Source organism: Trichosurus vulpecula, chromosome 7 (genome assembly GCF_011100635.1).
Source record: "Trichosurus vulpecula isolate mTriVul1 chromosome 7, mTriVul1.pri, whole genome shotgun sequence".
NCBI classification, from domain to species: domain Eukaryota; kingdom Metazoa; phylum Chordata; class Mammalia; order Diprotodontia; family Phalangeridae; genus Trichosurus; species Trichosurus vulpecula.
The window spans coordinates 73,399,784-73,418,114 of NC_050579.1; the positions used below are offsets into that span (position 1 = coordinate 73,399,784).

Below are 18,331 nucleotides of genomic sequence, written 5' to 3' on the forward strand. Positions count from 1 at the left end.
CCATCTCACATGAAGAGGTAGTCCATCTTGTTAAGGTAAATGCTTCTATATGCAAAAGTGACCTCATTCTAATCCTGTCTCCTTAAAAAAATTGCCCCCTCTCTCACCCCTACTCTCTCACTAACCTTCAAACTCTTCTTGCCTACTGGCTATTTCTCTATTGTTTACTCCCATGTCTCTCCCATTCTAAAAAACAAAAAAACCCAAACCCTCATATTATCCATCTATCCAACTATCATTCTATATGTCTTCCCCCTTTCACAGCTAAACTCCTTGAGAAGGCCATCCATAATAGATGCCTCCATTTCCTTTTCTCTAAGTCTTTTCTTAACTCTCAGAAGTCTAGCTTCCAACCTCCTCATTCCACTGAAGCTACTCTCTCCAAGGTTACCACTGATCTCTTATTTGCCAAATCTCATGGCCTTTACCCAGTCTTCATCCTTAGTGATCTCTCTTTAAGCTTTGACATCGTTAATCACCTTTTTCTCCTTTATAATCTATTCTCTCAGGGGTTTTGTGATACTGCTCTCTCCTGATTCTCCTACCTGACTCCTTCTTCTCAGTTCCCTTTACTGGATCTTTATCTAGATCCCCTTTGATAAGCATGAGAGTTCCGCAGGGTTCTGTCTTCATCCACGTTCTAAACCTATATTATTTTGCTTGGTGATCTCATCAGCTCACATGTATTCAATTATCATCTTATTCTGGTAATTATGCTGGATCTACTTAGCCAGCCTTAACCTCTTTCTTGACTTTGAGCCTTGCATCTCCAACTGCCTATTGGGCCTCTCAAAGTAGATATCCTATATACATCTTAAACTCAACATGTCTAAAACTGAACCTATTAACTCCCTCCCCCAACCCTCCCTCTTCCTAACCTCCCTATCATTGTTGAGGGTGCCACCATTTTCCCAGTCATCCAAATTCTCAATCTAGGCACCATGCTTAACTACTCATCCTCTCTTGCCTCTCATAACCAATCAATTCCAAAATCCTATCAACTTTACCTTTACAACATCTTTCATATATGCAGCCTTCTCTCCTCTGATACTGCCACCATCCTGGTGCAGGCCCTCATCACCTCATTCCTGGAAGATTGCAATGGCCTTCTTGTTAGTCTTCTTGCATCAAGTCTCTCTCAATTGGACTCCCTAGGAAGACTCTTTCTAGAGCAAGAGTAGCTGCTGAGCTATTCACCTCACATCTAGGTCATTCTGATATTATTTGTCCACTTTTCTATTGCATTTTATAGCTATGCCAAATCAAGTCAGTGATCTATAAAATAATATAAACTTTGATATCTCTTTTTAGCTCTAGTTCTAAGATCCTTTGACTCCAAAATTTGTCCACAATTTCCAGTTTTACCCAAATACATATGATTCTGACCTCTTTATCTTTAGGATTTATAATTCCAGCATGACTCCTTTCTATGAGAATAGGTTGTGGCTTTTAAGTCTCATCCCACTTGCCTAACATAGCTCTGGATTGTATCCTCTTCTGTAAAGTCCTTTCCCTGTGGCTTCCCATATCTGAGTACCCATGGAATACTAAATGGAGAATCTCCAGGAACTCCTAGAAAATTGGGCTTTCTAGGAAGACTCTCTCTAGAGCAAGAATGGTTACTGAGTTCCATCTCTAGGTCATTCCCATATTATTTGCCCATTTTTCTATAGCATTTTTAGCTATGCCAAGTCATATAAACAAATATCTATTAATAATTATTATGTACAGTAGGCTAATGCCTACTATATGCCCAGGACTGCATTAAGCACTGCCATTAAGAGATAGTTTTCTCTTAGAAAAAGCAATTCAATTCTAGATGTCTTATCTGCTCTTCTAAGTTTCTGACCTTTTTGGCAGTCTTTTTGTTCTCTTCCCACCAGCTTAAGTGGCTTGTTCAGGATTGCAGAGCCCCTGACACAATGCATATCTGAGTTCCTATTTCTCTTTGTTTGGGAGGTGGAAGAGGGTGGAAGTGAGTCATATTGAATAAGTAATGTATTAAGTAGGATGCCCTGTTCGCATAAAAGTGATGCATTTAATTTGGTATTTTGTAGAAAAGGATATTTTTTCCTGACTATTTTAGAGGCAAAATAACTTGGAAGTTATTTATTATTACTATTATTATTATCTTACATTTACATAGTGCTTAAGATTTGCAAAATGCTTTTCATGTATTACTCCATTTAAGGTTTTATTGATCAAAGTGCAGCACATAATCCTGTCTTGTTATAACCATATACACAGCCTTGCTACACAGAAATGCCAGCTGTATGGTTTACACAGTGTTAGGGGTATAACCATCTGACTGCCCAAGGGTTTTGATTCTGGTCTAATTTCATTGCTTCTTAGTCCAGGCCAAATTGGCCAAGGCCAAGTTAGTAGCAAATCCAGATGATAGGCCCAAAGAATAATACCCCCAATAAAGCCACCTAGGAAACAGGGTTCAGGCAAAAAGTAGTCAAAAGTTATTGCATGTGAATCTTGGTAATAGGGAAAAGGTAAAATGTAAATACCACATTTTAAATGCCAACTCTAGGATTTGGGGTTAACCAATGACTTCTTGCTTAAGACCTATCTTGTACTTGAAGTTATACAACTAAATTATAGCTTCAGAAACTTGGTATCTGTAATTAAATACAACATTTCTACTTGAAAAAGCATTTCTTTTTTGTAATTTGTTCTCCAACCCACCAACGAATCTGACGGCTCTTCTAAGGAAAGAGTTGAAGTTGCAGCCTCCTGCATTTATGTTGGGCTCCATTCCAATTCCATTCCTCCTTTTGGACAGGCAACAGTAGAGAATGCCTTCTCCTATCATTATCTGCAATGACAAAAGGGTGTTCATAGTGAATTTAGCAGTTACAAATGAATTCGATAGGGCGTGAAGAGAGTAGATATAATTTAACAGGGTAAAATGTAAAATGTTGCTGGCTTAAATGTACTGCATTTAAAAGCTTTCAATGGGTAAGCAATTTTCCCTGAATACCTGAACCCAGGGAGAGAGGAGAGGGTGATTGGGGTCATTGCAAACAACATTAGGAGATTCTAGACTCCTACTTCATGGTCAGGAGTTTAAGGTACATCTTGGCACTTACCAGAGATGGAAGCACTCAGCCTTTGGCCTCTTGCCCAGCAACACCCTGAGGTGTCTAATTGATAAATCACATGGTGATCCAGCCTGCCCTACAACTGTTAAGAGTCTTGCCATTTTCTCACAATTACTATGAAAACAAGATGAGTGGGAACTAGAGGAGGCAAGTGCCCAATTAGCTAGACTGGGAACATTTTACAGACTGGTTAGTGCAATGAACCAGATGCCCATTCTAACTCCTGGTGACACTTGAAATCTTTGTCTTGTCTTTTAATTCTTGTTTTTTCTCCCACTTTTGCAATTATAGGAGAGTAATATCCAGTCCAGTAATGTTTGCTTCCTAGCTGGGTAGTTTAATTGTGATGTTGATGGGGAAGAAGTGGGATATATTTGGAACTGAGTTATATTTAAGGATTTTTCCTACAGATCTGTAATCAGGAATTCTTTCACTTAACTGGGGAAGAGGAGATGTAGTGATACCACAGAGGACAGTCTGACCATAGTCAGAAGGTAGAAAGCGTGGCCTGTACACCAGAAAATATGTCCTTTACCATGAAGGATTTTGGGCCCCATTTGACAAATACCAAGCTAATGGGACCCAGGGGCAATTTGTAGATATAAGGCAAAGGGATAGATAATGCCCTAGAAGTCAGTTCTCTGGGGCAAAGCCCTCTTTGCCTCTCTTATAGTAGTTATAGTCCTGCTTTTGCATAATACATTGCTTGAAAGTGACGTTTATGAATGTGTGCAGATATGAAGAGAAAAAAAAACAGGACATGATGACATGTTTGCTTGTTAGATTTGTAGCATTCTCCTAAGAGAAAAAGAAGCCTATGAATGTTGATAGAGTGTAATCAATTTGGGCTGGGAATTTCCCCCTTACTAAATAATTTCATCTGGACCTGTCATTTCATTAGTATGGGGCACAGCTGGTACATAAATCACCTCCACTGATTTAGGTCAGCAATGAGTCCATCTTGCCTTAGAGAAAGGCAACATGGTGACAGTAATGAATAGAAGGCTGGCCCTTGAATCAGGAGCACTTGGGTTCTGGACCAGCCTCTGGTGTGTGACCATGGGTAAGGCTTTTAGCTTCTCAGTATTTCAGGCAGTCCTCTAAGGCACAATATTTAAGAATGGAAAATAAGGGAGAGCAGAAACAAGTTTGCTTCTGTATAAAAACATGGGATTATTTTTCTCTTTGTTATATATAGAGCAAACTGGTGTAAAACGTTGTGTGGGCACTGGTGGTTAAAACAAGTCATTCCCCAATTGAAAAATGGTGAAAGGATATGAACAGGCAGTTTTCAGAGGAAGAAATTAAAGATATCTATAGGCATATGGAAAAAGCTCTAAATCACTATTGATGCTGGAGAGGATGTGGGAAAATTGGAACATTGTTAAATTGCTGGTGAAGTTGTGAACAGATCCAGCCATTCTAGAGAGCAATTTGGAACTATGCCCAAAGGGCTATAAAAATATGCATACCCTTTGACCCAGCAATACCACTTCTAGGGCTGTATCCCAAAGAGATCACACAATTGGGAAAGGGACCCATATGTACAAAAATATTTATAGCAGCTCTTTTGTGGTAGCAAATAATTGGAAATCAAGGGGATGCTCATCAATTGGGGAATGGCTGAACAAGTTGTGGTATATGAATGTAATGGAATACTATTGTGCTATAAGATATGCAGATGATACAGACTTCATAATAACCTGGAAAGACCTACATGATATGATGCTGAGTGAGCGGAGCAGAACCAGGAGAATATTGTACACAACCACAGATATATTGATTCTGTGATGACTAACTTTGGTAGACTTGACTCTTCTCAGCAATACAAGGTTCAAACACAACTCCAAAGGACTCATGATGGAGAAAGCTATCTACATCCAGAGAAAGAACTGTGGAGTCTGAATGCAGATTGAGGAAAACTGTTTACTCTCTTTTTTTCTCTTTTTTTGGGGGGTTTTGTTTCTTCTTTCTCATGATTCATTCCATTGGTGATAATTCTTCTTTACAACTTGACTATTGTGTAAATAAGTTTAATGTGAAGGTTTATGTAGAAGATGTATTGGATTCTACGCCATCTTGGGGGTAAGGGAGGAGGTGAGGGAGGGGAAAAAATCTGGAACTCAAAAACATGCAGAACTTATAGCACAATAGTATTTAGTGTTGTAAACTAAAAATAAAAAAAAATCTTAATTTAAAACAAGAAAGCAAATCATTGATTTTTAAGATTAACTAAGATAAACTAGAAGAAACATTTTTGATTCGTTAAAATAAAGATGACTCGCCCATTCACAATTGTGATTTCCGCTTGCCCCTAACAACACTTGAAGTTGGATATCTAAAGATAACAGGTATCTCATATGATGTTCTTCATTTAGACTGAAATCTACACCTTGACAATTAAGAGCTCATCATTAAATCTATCACCTATTAGTATTTCTAAACTGGAAAGGTTCTTACAGATAATCAAGTCTAAGGAACTGAAAACTAACAGATCTGCTCTAATTTTAAGTGCCTTAGACCTAGATTCGGAGAACCTGGCTCCCTATCCTGGTTCTGCTACTTACTATGTGACTTCTGATAAATCACTTTATATTTCCAGACTTTAACTTCTGAAATCATAAAATAGGGGATGGGGGAAAGAGAGTTGGAATGGTTTCCAAGATCCCTGGCTGGGGACCTAAGATTCATGAGGTTTATGGAAGTAAAATGATGTAAGGTCACACAGCTTAAGAAAGCTAAATCATCATTCCAAAGACACTGCTATTTTGGGTCAGAATAAGCACTTGGGGACATCTAGGTGGTGTTATGGATAGAACATGGCATTTGGCATCAAGTAGATTTAGGTCTGAATGCCGCCTCAGACACTTAGATCACTTTGTGTGATCTTGGGCCAGCTACTTAAACTTTCTCATCCTCAGTTTCCTCAACTATAAAATGGGGAAAATATTATGTGTAGAACTCACATCCCTAAGTTGTTCTGAAGAACAGATAGCAATAATGACTGGTATTTATATATAGATTTAATTTGCAATGCATATCACTTATATATGCTAACTCACTTGGTTTTCACAATAACACTGTGAATTAGGTGCTATTATTAGCCCCATTTTGCAGATTATGAGACTGAGGCAGACAGATGTTAAGTGACTTGGCCAGGGTCACACAGCTACTAGCTATTTGAGGCAAATTTAGAACTCAGGTTTTCCTGACTCCAAGTCACACAACCTACCTAATCTAAACATACTATGGATATGCCAATTTTTACTATTATTTTCACTTATCCAATAATAACTTTTTGTACATTTGACTTTCTTGTCTTTATTATATAAAATAACTAAGACATCTCCAATTTTGGTCATGGACTAAAGTTTTGATGTATTATTTGTTATTTATACATTCCTACAATAAAAGTTATACCACTTCATGACACCCTAAGCCATCAACACCCAAGAGCTTGAGGCCTAAGAGTGATGTAGATTCCAACATAAACATGCCAAGAACTGGTAGGTAATATAAGGACTAGAGTTTTGTACTATTAAGCTTTGCTTAATCCTAAAACAGATCGAATACTTTCTTGTCTTTAGAAAAGTGGTATTTTTTGGGCGGGGGTTGGGGGCAGGGTTAAGTCCTTATATAACATTACTCTTTATCGATCTTGATCTGGAAGCCATGTCATGAACACTTTGCAAATTATCTCAGTTACCTTAGTATAAACCTCTCTTTGTGGAGGAGCATTGCTTGTTAGTTTATTTTCTAATACTACTGTTACTTTCCTCTCAGTGAGATACATCAGGACCTTAATGCATTTCCAGGGTCATGCTTTAATAATAAAATTATTAGTTGCCACCTGACGTATGAAAATGGAATGCATTTAATTTCCAATAAGGAGTGCAGCACAGTAAAATTGCTATCGTGGAAAATGTCTATGCATTGGCTTCTGTGGAATGTTGAGCAGTGACTATCTTTAAGGGAGCTATTGTGCTGAATTTCTTCTGTTAAGTAGGGTTACAGTATTTGACTCTGGCTTCTCTTACTGTCACAGTGAGGAGGACTTTAAATGCTTTCTGAACAATTATTATAACGTCCTCTGGGCTTCAGATTGCAATGAGGCCTCAGCAAACGTGAACATCTTTATGGTCCGTCATTTTGGTTATATAAGCTTCCAAAGCTAAGATTATCACCACAGGAGCTATAGACAAATCCAGACAGAGTTTGCCTCTCTCTGAATATTAAATGGATTAATTCTGCTGAGACCTGCAAAAAATGGTTTTGCTAAAGAATGTATAAGTGTTTCTTTCTCCTTCCTATATGAATTCTGCAAAACTATATGGTGAATACAACTTTGATCAGATGTTTTCTTTGAGATTACTGTCTTCAATGGGTTTAAACAGAACATCTGTTCCCCTCTCTCCTTCCTCTCCAACCTACACTTGAACATGAGCTTATCTTCCCTCTATTTAGATCATGCTTAATGGTTGAGATCAAAAAGGTGTAAGGTGACGCATGCTGGCCATAAGACCGGAGTCTGATTGTTAGTCTGCCACTAAAGAGCTGCCTGTCATCGGTCAGTTATAAAAATCATACATTTGGAGCTAGAAGGGATTTTAGAAGCCAGTAATTCTAACCCTTAAACTTAATAGATAGGAAACAGTTATAGAAAGCTTAAGCGATTTGTCTGGCGTTATATAGCTATCAAATTTCTGAGGCAGGATTTGGAATCATATCTTCCTGATTTTAACTCCAGTTCTCTATCCACTGAATTGCTCTGCTTCTCTTATTTAACTTCTCTGAGCCTCAGTTTATTTATCTGTACAATAGTGATTATAATAGTAACTGGTATTCATATAACACTTTAAGCTTCGCAACATGAAGCAGAATAGCATAGTCAATAGCAGGCCTCTAAGTCAGAAAGATAAGGCTACCAGTCATATCCTGTCTTACACAATGGCTTTGTGAATATGGGGAATCATTTAACTCTCAGGGCTTCAGGCTGCTAAGACTATAAATTGCATAACTATCTCCAATCTTCATTGGTATAGAGATTTTCCTCCACTGGGAGTTCCCTAAACCAATTAATCAAGTCTCTCCAAAAAAAAATTGAAAAGAAATTCACATACATTATCTCAAGAGACTCTCACCACAACTTGGTAAAGTAGTTATTACAACTGCTAATAACTTTGATTAGGATTTATATAGTTCTTTAAGCAGATTTACTTAATATGGAATCAGCCTAGGGGTATGTAGCTTAGGAAAGGGGGTCCTTGCAGAGGACCAATAACCACTGTAACAAACTATCTCATTCAATTAGTGCTACCTCCCAGGATTGTTTTGAGCATAAAATAATATTTTTAAATGCCTAGCATAGTTTGTGACACATAGTAGGTGCTATATAAATCCTATCTATTGTTCATTATTTTTATTATTATCTTATAGTGACCCTGTGATTCTGGGTGGCCCAAGGGCAGAGGTTCTTAATCTGAGCTCCATATTTTTTTAAAAAAATACACTTTGACAACTATTTCATTATAATTGGTTTCTTCTCTAATCCTGTGTATCTTACCTTATACATTTTAAAAACATCATTCTTGCAGAATGGTCAAATAAGTTATGATATATGAAAGTAATGAAACATTATTGTGCTATAAGAAATGATAAAAGGGATAGTTTCAGAGAAACCTAGGAAGACTTGTAAGAACTGATGAAGAGTAAAGTGAGCAAAACCAGAACAATTTCTATAATAACAATATTCTGTAATAACAATTTCTGTAATAGCAAAAACATTCTATAACTGAAAAAAATAAATTTCAAAAGACTTAGGAACTCTGTTAATCAGAATGATGATCCATGATACCAGAAATAGGCACCCCACATCCTGACAGAGGGTAATGGACCCAAAATTCAGATTGAGACCTTTTTTTGGTCATATGCAATGCAGGAATTTGTTTTGCTTTTCTATACATGTTTTTAAATAGGGATTTTTTTTTTGCTTTCCCTACTGGAAGGGGGAGGTGGGAGGGGTAGATGGCAGACCTTCATTTGAAAGATATTTGGTTAAAAACAAAAAAAACCCAAAAAATCATTCTAAGAATGGGTCCATGGGCTTCACCAGACTGCCAAAAGGGTCCATGACCCCAAAAAGGTTAACAACCCTGCTCTAGGGTTAGAATGCCTCAATCACCTCTTCCCACAAATTGCAGTTTAAAGTCAATGCAAAGAAGTGTCAGTCATATGGGCAACAATTTGGTGATGAATTCACAAGCCTTGATGAAATGTTAAGCTGTACTGAGAAAGTTCTTCCTCTCAGTCATTTCAGTGGCAGTTGTGGTAAAGGAAGAATTATGAATGCACACAAAGCCAAATCTTCAAATTATCTTTATTTAATTTAATTTATTTTTTTTTTGCAGGGGGGAAGGCAGGGCAATTGGGGTTAAGTGACTTGCCCAAGGTCACACAGCTAGGAAATGTGTCAAGTATCTGAGGGCGGATTTGAACTCAGGTACTCCTGACTCCAGGGCCAGTGCTCTACTCACGGCGCCACCTAGCTGCCCCCAAATTTTCAAATTATCAAAGTGTGATATAGTAGTTCCAGAAAGCTGAAGTACATTTAAAAAAATCAGTTAACTTCAAATATTTAAATTAGAAACAATATTGTACCTGGCCTTTGGGAAAAAGTTTTTTAATTTAAATTTCATTAAATGTTAAAAGTACTCTCTTTCTGTTCCTTGAATATTAGATCTCTATTAGAGAAATTGAGAAAAGAGGCACGAAATTCTAGGCATAGTAGTACACACTGGATCACTTGAGATCAGAAGTTCTAAACTGGAGGAGGGTTGAGGCAGATTGGATGTACATACCAAGTCTGGGACTAGTAATTGGGGGGTTATGAAAGGCATAGAGGGGGAAAGTGGAGGTAGGCTACCAGGCCACCTAAGGAGGTCCTCACTGGCCTAGGTAAGAAAAATAGAGTAGTTTCAAGCTTCCATATTGATCATTAGTAGGAGTGACCTGTGAGTGGCTTGCATGTCCACCATGGGTGAGATAAGTAGACCCAGTGTCAAAAAAAAGGGCAAGAATATATTTTATTATTTTGGGCCACAGTGATCTCTTTAAACTTATGTGTATTTGTGTGTTTGCATATGTGTGCATGTAAATTCACACATGCCCATATGGTATCTGTACACATATATGCATATATACACATATATATGTACATACATATAATATATATATATATATATATATATATATATATATATTATGTGTGTATTTTATTAAACTTGTTGGCTGAACTACTTTCAAATACAATGTTACTTCTCTTATCATCTCCAGTCACTGTAATGGGAGTAACATTCATTTGTGAAGCCTTTTGAGATCCCTTGAATATGAAAAGTGTAATGAAAAATTAAATTCCAGTTTCAGCTTCTGCTTCTTTTAGTAAACTCCAGAAGGCTCTGTGTGATGTATTTTCAGTACTCAAAATGTATTATATGTATTTAACATAAGGGGAAAGATTCATGAAGAAATCCCTATGCTAAGCACTGGCTACAGAAATATTCTTTTCTGAAATCTCTTTTCTAAAAATGAAGACTCCTAATCCATAGACTCCTGGAGCTAGAAAGAACCTTAGCCCAACCAGCCCCCTTAGCCAAACAATAAATCCCTTCCACAGAGCTTCTGACAAGGGGTCATCAAACCCATCTGCTTAAAAACTTTCATTAACAAGCAACTCCCTAACTTCCGCAGGTTGTGACTATCAGATGACATTGTCAGTAGAGCATTTTGCAAAGTCTAAATTAAGTCCAATATAGTATAGACTCCTTGAATGCAGGGACTTTTTTCATTATCATTTTATTCCAAACATAGAGCCTAGTATGTCCAGATGTGTGCTTTTACTTGTGTGTGTGGGGGTCCTGGTGAGGAAATCTCTTCCTCCAAGACAGATCAGAAACTTTTTGACAGCCTAGTGTCTTAGAGAGAGTGTTCTGGGCTACTGAGAGGTTAGGTGACTTGGCCTCAGTCACATAGCCAGAAGATGTTGGTTAGAACTTAAACCTGTCTTTTTGGCTTCAAGAAAGCCTGTCTCTCTACCCATTTTAGTGCATTGCCTTTCCCTTTTCATGTAGGACACATTGTCTGTTGAACTGAATTAAATTGAACAGAATAGAAAGTATTCCATTCCTTTTTTTTGGACAGTTCAATTACTAGAAAGTTTTTATTTTGAGATGAAATATGTGTGTGTGTGTGTGTGTGTGTGTGTGTGTGTCTAGAGTTTACCTAGAACTTACTAAGGGTTTAATTAATGTTCATTCTATCTATCTATCTACCTACCATCTACTTATCTCTCTAGTCCTTGGAGCTACTTAAAATAAGTTTAATGCTTCTTCTACAAGTCATTCCCTTAAATATTTGAGAATAGCTAAATCATGTGCTCTTTAAATCTTCTTTCCATCCATGCAAATCCTATCCATTCTTTAAGATGTGGCTCAGGTTCTATCTCTTCCCTTATAGTCTTCCCCAATCACTTCAGCATGTACTGATCTTCTTTAGAAACCACAGGGCATTAGTTTGTTGGCAACTATACATATTCATTGATTTTCTTATAGTTCATTGTTCTTCATCCAGAAAGAAGAAAAAAACTGTTAGATGAATGACACTTCTCTTCTTTTTTCTTAGGGACAGAGTGTACCTTGCTGACAAGAAATACCACTTTTTCCCAGGAGGAAGCTGTTTCAAAAATGGTAACCAGAGTAAGTCAATTCATAAGTGACTTTTATTAAAAACCTGGTTTAAATATAATTTTAATTAACTGACTCAATTTCTATTGAAATTAATGAGAGCTAAGGAGGCCAAGAAGGAAAATGTTCTGTGATGAGAATGTAAATTATTTATCCTTGAAACTCAAATTTCTTTACTATTAGGTGCATTACTGCAAGGTGGGCTAAGGTATAAATTGGTGATCTTTGACCAGTGCTTATAGAAGCTACTGATGAATAGCCACTGTAAGCTCTTCCAGGTCTTTCCTCATCTGAGATGCAATTAAACTTTTTGGTTTAAAAGTCTTCTGCTATATTAGGGGTTTGAATACCATGAACAGTGTCATGATTTTTTAATTTCACATACTTAAAATTAGTGCCTCTCAAAATGGATGTACAAATATACACACACATATAAAATGCAAATGCATATGTTCAGTCCATTTAGTTATACCCAACTCTTCATGACCCCATTTTGGATTTTCTTGGCAGACACACTGGCGCAATTTGCCATTTCCTTCTCCAGCTCATTTTACAGAAGAGAAATCTGGAGCAAACAGGGTCAAGTGATTTGCCCAAGGTCACACAGCTAGTAAATGTCTGAGGCCAGATTTGAACTCACGAAGATGAGTTTCCTGATTCCAGGCCTGACAGACCACTGCACCACCTAACTTCCCCCATCTTAAAGTTAGAGTTGTCTAAAAATAAAATAAATTGCTCCATTGAGTTATTTTTCTTTGGAGTTCTTCAAGCAGAGACTATATGGTCCACTTTTGGAGGGATATTATGGAGTTGGATACATACTGGTGATGGGATTCATGGTCTACAAGTTCTCAGAGACCTCTTTTCCAACTCTGGAATTCTATGCCTCAAATAAATGTAATTGAAAGTCTTTTTGAGGTAAGATTTAAGGAAATTCCTGTACTGCCATGCTTTGTTATCCGCGTTCTAGGCTTCAGATGCTGAAAAGGAATGATACAGCACTTTAGGAGGTGGTGTGGAATCTTGGAGCCAGGGGACCTGGATTTGGATCTAACCTCAGATACTTTCATGTGACCATGGATAATTCACTGGAATCAGTTTGGTTATTTTTAAAATGTAGATGATAACACCTGTATACCTACCTCAGTGGCACTGTGTGGAAAGTGCTTAGAAAATCTCAAAACACTATAAAATGTGAGCTGATATTATTAAACTAGCATGAAGTAGGTTTTGAAAGACTGGGAAACATTTTCCAAACTGAATTGCTTAAACTGTGAACTAAAAGCTACCTTATCTAATGAAATTCAGCTACATTTTCATAAAGGGAGAACAATGAATTTGCTAAAGTATTTTCAGAATGTATGATTAGACAATTCTTGTGAAAACAAATTATAATCTGTCCCTTTTCAGTAAAGTGTCTTTGGTAGCACCATTAAAACTTAACCTTTTCATGTCTGGTGCTATCTAAAATGGCATATAGAAAGACAATACTTATAATCTAGGGGTCTGTAGTCACTTTTTAAAAGGGCTTCTGTCTAAACCTGTTTTATTCTTCTAGATAGCTGCCCATGCATATCAGCAAGTGTTCTGCAATTTATCACCTGAGAATGTAGTTGCCATTATGACTTAAATGACTTAGCCAGGGTTATTTAGAGACACATGATATTTCATGAGTGGAGACTTAAACCCTGGACTTCTCAGACCACTACACTAAACTGTCTCTTTAAAAAAGAAAGTTGTACATGACTAATGTGAAAATGTGTTTAATAGGAGTGTATGTGTATAGCACATATTGGATTGGAAGCCATCTTGGGGGTGGAAGGGGTGAGGGAGGGGGAGAAAATTTAAAACTTATGGAAATAAATGTTGAAAACTGAAAATAAATAAATTAAATATTAAAGTTAAAAAGTTGTAATCATAGATGGAGGCAGGCAGGTGGGTAGAATGTTGGTCTTGGAATCAGAAAAATCTGGCAAATCATATCACCTCCTTTTGCCTCAGTTTCCTCATCTGTCAAATGAGGACAATAGCACCTACATCACAGGGTTGTTGTATGTATCAAATGAAATAACACGGAAAGAACTCTGCAAACTTTAAAGTGCTATATAAATGCTAAATATTATTAGGATGCTGCTGTGGCTACTCATTTTGTTTCATTTTTAAGAACCAAGAATAAATGGGGTTGGAGAAGACAGGAAAAAGATGGCATCTTCTTACCGTAATTGCAGGTCCAGCAAAAGCTAAGCTAAGCAACATGAGGAATGGAATAGATTCCTGGGTGGGCTCAATGTAGGGCATGCTGAGGCTCCGGTCATAGCAGCTGAATCCAGAGTGCACTGGCTTGAAGACATCTGTGAGTTCCAGGAAGTAGAGGCTAACAACAGAGGAGGCCAAGATAGGCAGCTGGGAAGGGGCGGAAAAAAAATCACTTAATGCAATTGAATTTTTATTTTAATACAGAGAACATGGAAAGTCAGTAAACAGGAAAAAGGTAGATGGGGATATTATTCTTTACTCATCTGCAGGCAGTTTTAGAGAGTGACAAGCTCTCCATATAGTGTCTCCTCAAGTGAATAGATGTAGCCAGGGGTGCTGAGCCTGGAGCCAGGGAGATTTGATGTCACACCCAGTCTCAGACATTTACTAGCTGTGTGGCCCTGGGCAAATCATTTAACTTCCACCTGTCTCTTCCTTCTTTCCTTTCTTTCCTCCCTCCCGCTCTCCCTCCCTTCCCTTCCTTCTACCTTCCTCCCTCCCTCCCTCCCTCCCTCCTCCTTGTCCTTCCTTCCTTCCTTTGTTCCTTCCTTCCTTCCTTCCTTCCTTCCTTCCTTCCTTCCTTCCTTCCTTCCTTCCTTCCTTCCTTCCTTCCTTCCTTCCTTCTAGCAGGGCCAATAGAGAGGTAATATGGTGTTCGAGAAGAGGGATCTACTTGCTCTTCCACAACCTCCATCTCTCACTTCTGTGACTTTTTGCAAGTTCTCCCTAATGCCTGGAATGCACTACCTCCTCACTTCTTAGGTATCTATTTTCCATCAAGGTTTAGCTCATAAGCTATCATGTCTTTCTTGATTTCCTTAATTGTGTTTTTTAATTTCTTTGTTAAAATTTTCTTTTTGTCATTATGAATTTGATAAACACTAACAAACATGGACATCTTCATGAACAAAGAGCAGAACAAGAAGATTGTAATGAAACCATGAATTTATGTTATGCATAGCTTTGTTTTTTAAAGCATATATTTATTTTAAAACATGATTTGTAACATTTCCCTACCTGGATTTGTCTCCTTTTGAACTTCCTTAGGTTCTCTTTTGTGTATTTAAAAAAACTCATCACTTTTTTCTTTTTTTGCCTTCTGGTATTATCAGTATCCCACTTACTCTGGATAATCCTCTCATTACACCAAAAATCAAAAAAAATAAAATCTCTTCCATATGACAATTTAGGATACACATGCAAAACAAATCAACACATTGTTGATGGCTGAAAATATGTAACTCATTTTGTACGTCTCTATGAAAAGTATAGAGTCAGGAGATGGAACAGCCAGGATGTCAGTATTCCTGAATCGTAGAGTGTGTGGAGGGTAACAAAATAAGAAAATTTTGGAAAGGTAGGAGGGGGCCAGGTTATGAAGGATTTTGAATGCCAGATAGAAGATTTTGCATTCGATCTAGGAGGCAATAGGAAACCACTTGAGTTTGTTGACTGTGCGTGCGTGTGTGCATGCGTGTGTGTGCGTGTTTGGGGTTGGAGGGAGGTGTTTAACATGGTCAGGCCTGTGCTTTAGGAGGACCACGTTGATAGTTGGGTGGAAAATGGACTGAATTACGGATATACTTGAGATAAGATGATCAGAAACCTACAGCAACCAGAAGACTATTGCAATAGCCTGGACCAGGGTCATGGCAGTGTCAGAAGAGAGAAGGAGACATGCACAAGAGAGGTTACAAAGATAGAATCAATAGGACATGACAACAGTTTAGATGTGGAAAGTAAGAGAGTGTGAGGAGTTGAGGATAACTCTGAGGTTGTGAGTTTAGGTGACAGCTTTCAGAGGAAAAAAATATTCTCAAAGAGCAGCATTTTATAAAGGCCAAATTTTAATTCCTTCCATATCCTGGAATTGTTGAATTATATAACATAAAAAGATTGATTTAAGGTGTTGTCATATGGGGAGGGCAGTAGCTTTTATATAACCAACCAGGATATTTTTGGCTTCTTTTTGTGTCAACTCACTGTTGGAAGTGAAAATTCGACCCAGTGGAGGAAATTCGAATTCCTGGCTCTTTGTGCAATTTTTGAAGGTGTCATAGTCCAAATCAATTCTCTGAAAAAAAAAATCCCATACATTGAACTCCGAAGGACTTCCCTTCTTTTATAGATACAGGTTCTTCCTCATTGAAAATATCTGGTGATGAGAGGGATGATTCCACTATCCGTCCATTTTATTTTCATTTAGGCCTCTCCTAGTATCCAATCAGGGGACCACAGATGGTAGGAAAAGTGTCCTGCAAAGGGGAATATTTACTACTAAGAAGGATTCAGGACTTAACAGAATCTGGCTGAATTTATCTGAGCAATTATGAAAAGATTGAACCACAATATTCAGGGGAGTTATTCTTTTTTTAATAGGTTAATTTGAAGTAGCTCACCAAATGTTGAAAATATGATTAAGTTCAATTAGCAGGCATTGAGAAGCTACCAGATGCATGGTAATATACCATTCCAATTATGAAAATAAGTGTGAGTCTGTAAACACAGGGGCCAAAAGAAATAAGAATGAGTCAAATAAAAATTGGATAGCAGGTTAAGTGCTTATATACAGACACAGTCACAATTATGTACCTCTGTCACCTATGAGCCTGAAATTTGATCAGGCTTCCAGGAAGAAAGAGGGACATTTAAGGCTCCTCCATCAGAAAAACAGTTTTATTGAATCTGATGCACACACTCATTACATATTCTCCTTTGTGGCTCAACTGTCTCCAGACTTGATGGTAATAGGAAAGCATGTGTTTTCTAACTAATGAGGCACCTTAGACACCAAGCAAATGAAAACATCCAAGTAGTCAAGACAACTATCTAAGTCAGTATCCTACCTGGATCCATCACACTCTAGCATCTTAAAACAATGTTTTGGCATCAACAAGGTGCTATGAAATAGTATCATTCAATCATCAAATCAAAGAATTGGTTCTATTTTTAAAGTATCCTAACCAAATGCAACTTTGACCTCCACATAAATGCCATTGCATTCATCCATAAAATAGCTCCATCTCTGAAGACCAACCAATACCACCCTCCGTACCCCGCCCCACCACACACACACACTTGCTATGTGGACAGCTTTTCCTTTCTGAACTCTTTTTATTTAGTATCCAAGAAGATTTGTGCACTTTTCTTTGCACTCAGTAGCTGCTTAATAAATATTTGCTGAGTTGAGTTGACTGTGCACAGACAGTCTTGAATTCTTCAATTCAAAGCATATGTGTTGTGGACACATGCTCTTATGCTAGTGAGATGAGGGGCAGTAAGTAGAAATGGAAATATTTGGGAAGCATAAACTTAGCAATAGTGGATAATGGAGACAGGAATCAGTATATAATTTCTTAGAGAAAAATAAAATTTTGATTACCTGCATAATTTGGAAAATTATATGTGAGGTTATACTTTGTGTTTCTTATTAACTCAATAAACATTTCCCAAGAGCTATGTAGAAATGAGAAGAGGATTAATGTAGTAACCCGGAATTTTTACTCTTAAAGCATAAGATGTGATATTTCTAGGAGAGAGTAAAATTGTTACGATTCACTAAGTTACACTTTTGAAACTTTGGACTTTTTTGGATTTCTCATGAGTGGCAGGGTGACACTATGGATAGCATACTGGGAGTCAGGGAAAGCAGGGTTCAAATTTTGTCTCTGGCACTATCTGTTATAGCAGGCAATTTGCAGAACCACTTTTGGTCAGTTTCCTCATTATGAAAAAAAAACAGGAAATTATAATTCCAATAACTATTTCCCAAGGGGGTTATAAGCCTCCAATAGTTTATTGTACCCAAAATGCTTTGCAAAATTTAAAGCACTACTACATAAATATCAGTTATTATTACTATTCTTATTTACATACTGAAGAAGATACAGTAACAGTTCTCATTAGGTATCCTAGATTTCACAGGAAATACCGATACAGATAGTAATAAAATATTTTAAATTCCCTTTCAGTATATGTATGAAATTGGGTTGTATTGTTTAGTAAAATACACCCCATTTAATTAGGATAATCAGTGCCACACATATAGTAAGTTTTTATTAAATTCTTGTTGAGCAATGAACAGAATGGAATGATATGGTTAACTTAGAGATAATTATAATTATACAACTTTTAAATGCTTCTGATTGGCTTTTTAAAATATCAATTGTAATAAAATATATGAACTGTAACCCAGTAAGACAGCTTTGGATTTACATGGATGGAACA

The 18,331-nt window shown here is 37.3% G+C and overlaps 1 protein-coding gene across 1 annotated transcript in view; it reads right to left on the reverse strand.

Annotated features, from left to right (window-relative positions):
- Positions 1 to 18,331, reverse strand: part of PLPPR4 (phospholipid phosphatase related 4) — a 61,779-nt gene that overhangs the window by 17,721 nt on the left and 25,727 nt on the right. Inside the window, exons 2-3 of the mRNA XM_036769230.1 lie at positions 14,066 to 14,251; positions 2,695 to 2,824 (exon numbers count right to left, since the gene is read on the reverse strand). Of these exons, the coding sequence (XP_036625125.1) occupies positions 2,695 to 2,824; positions 14,066 to 14,251 (316 nt within the window). The remainder of the gene's footprint in view (positions 1 to 2,694; positions 2,825 to 14,065; positions 14,252 to 18,331) is intronic.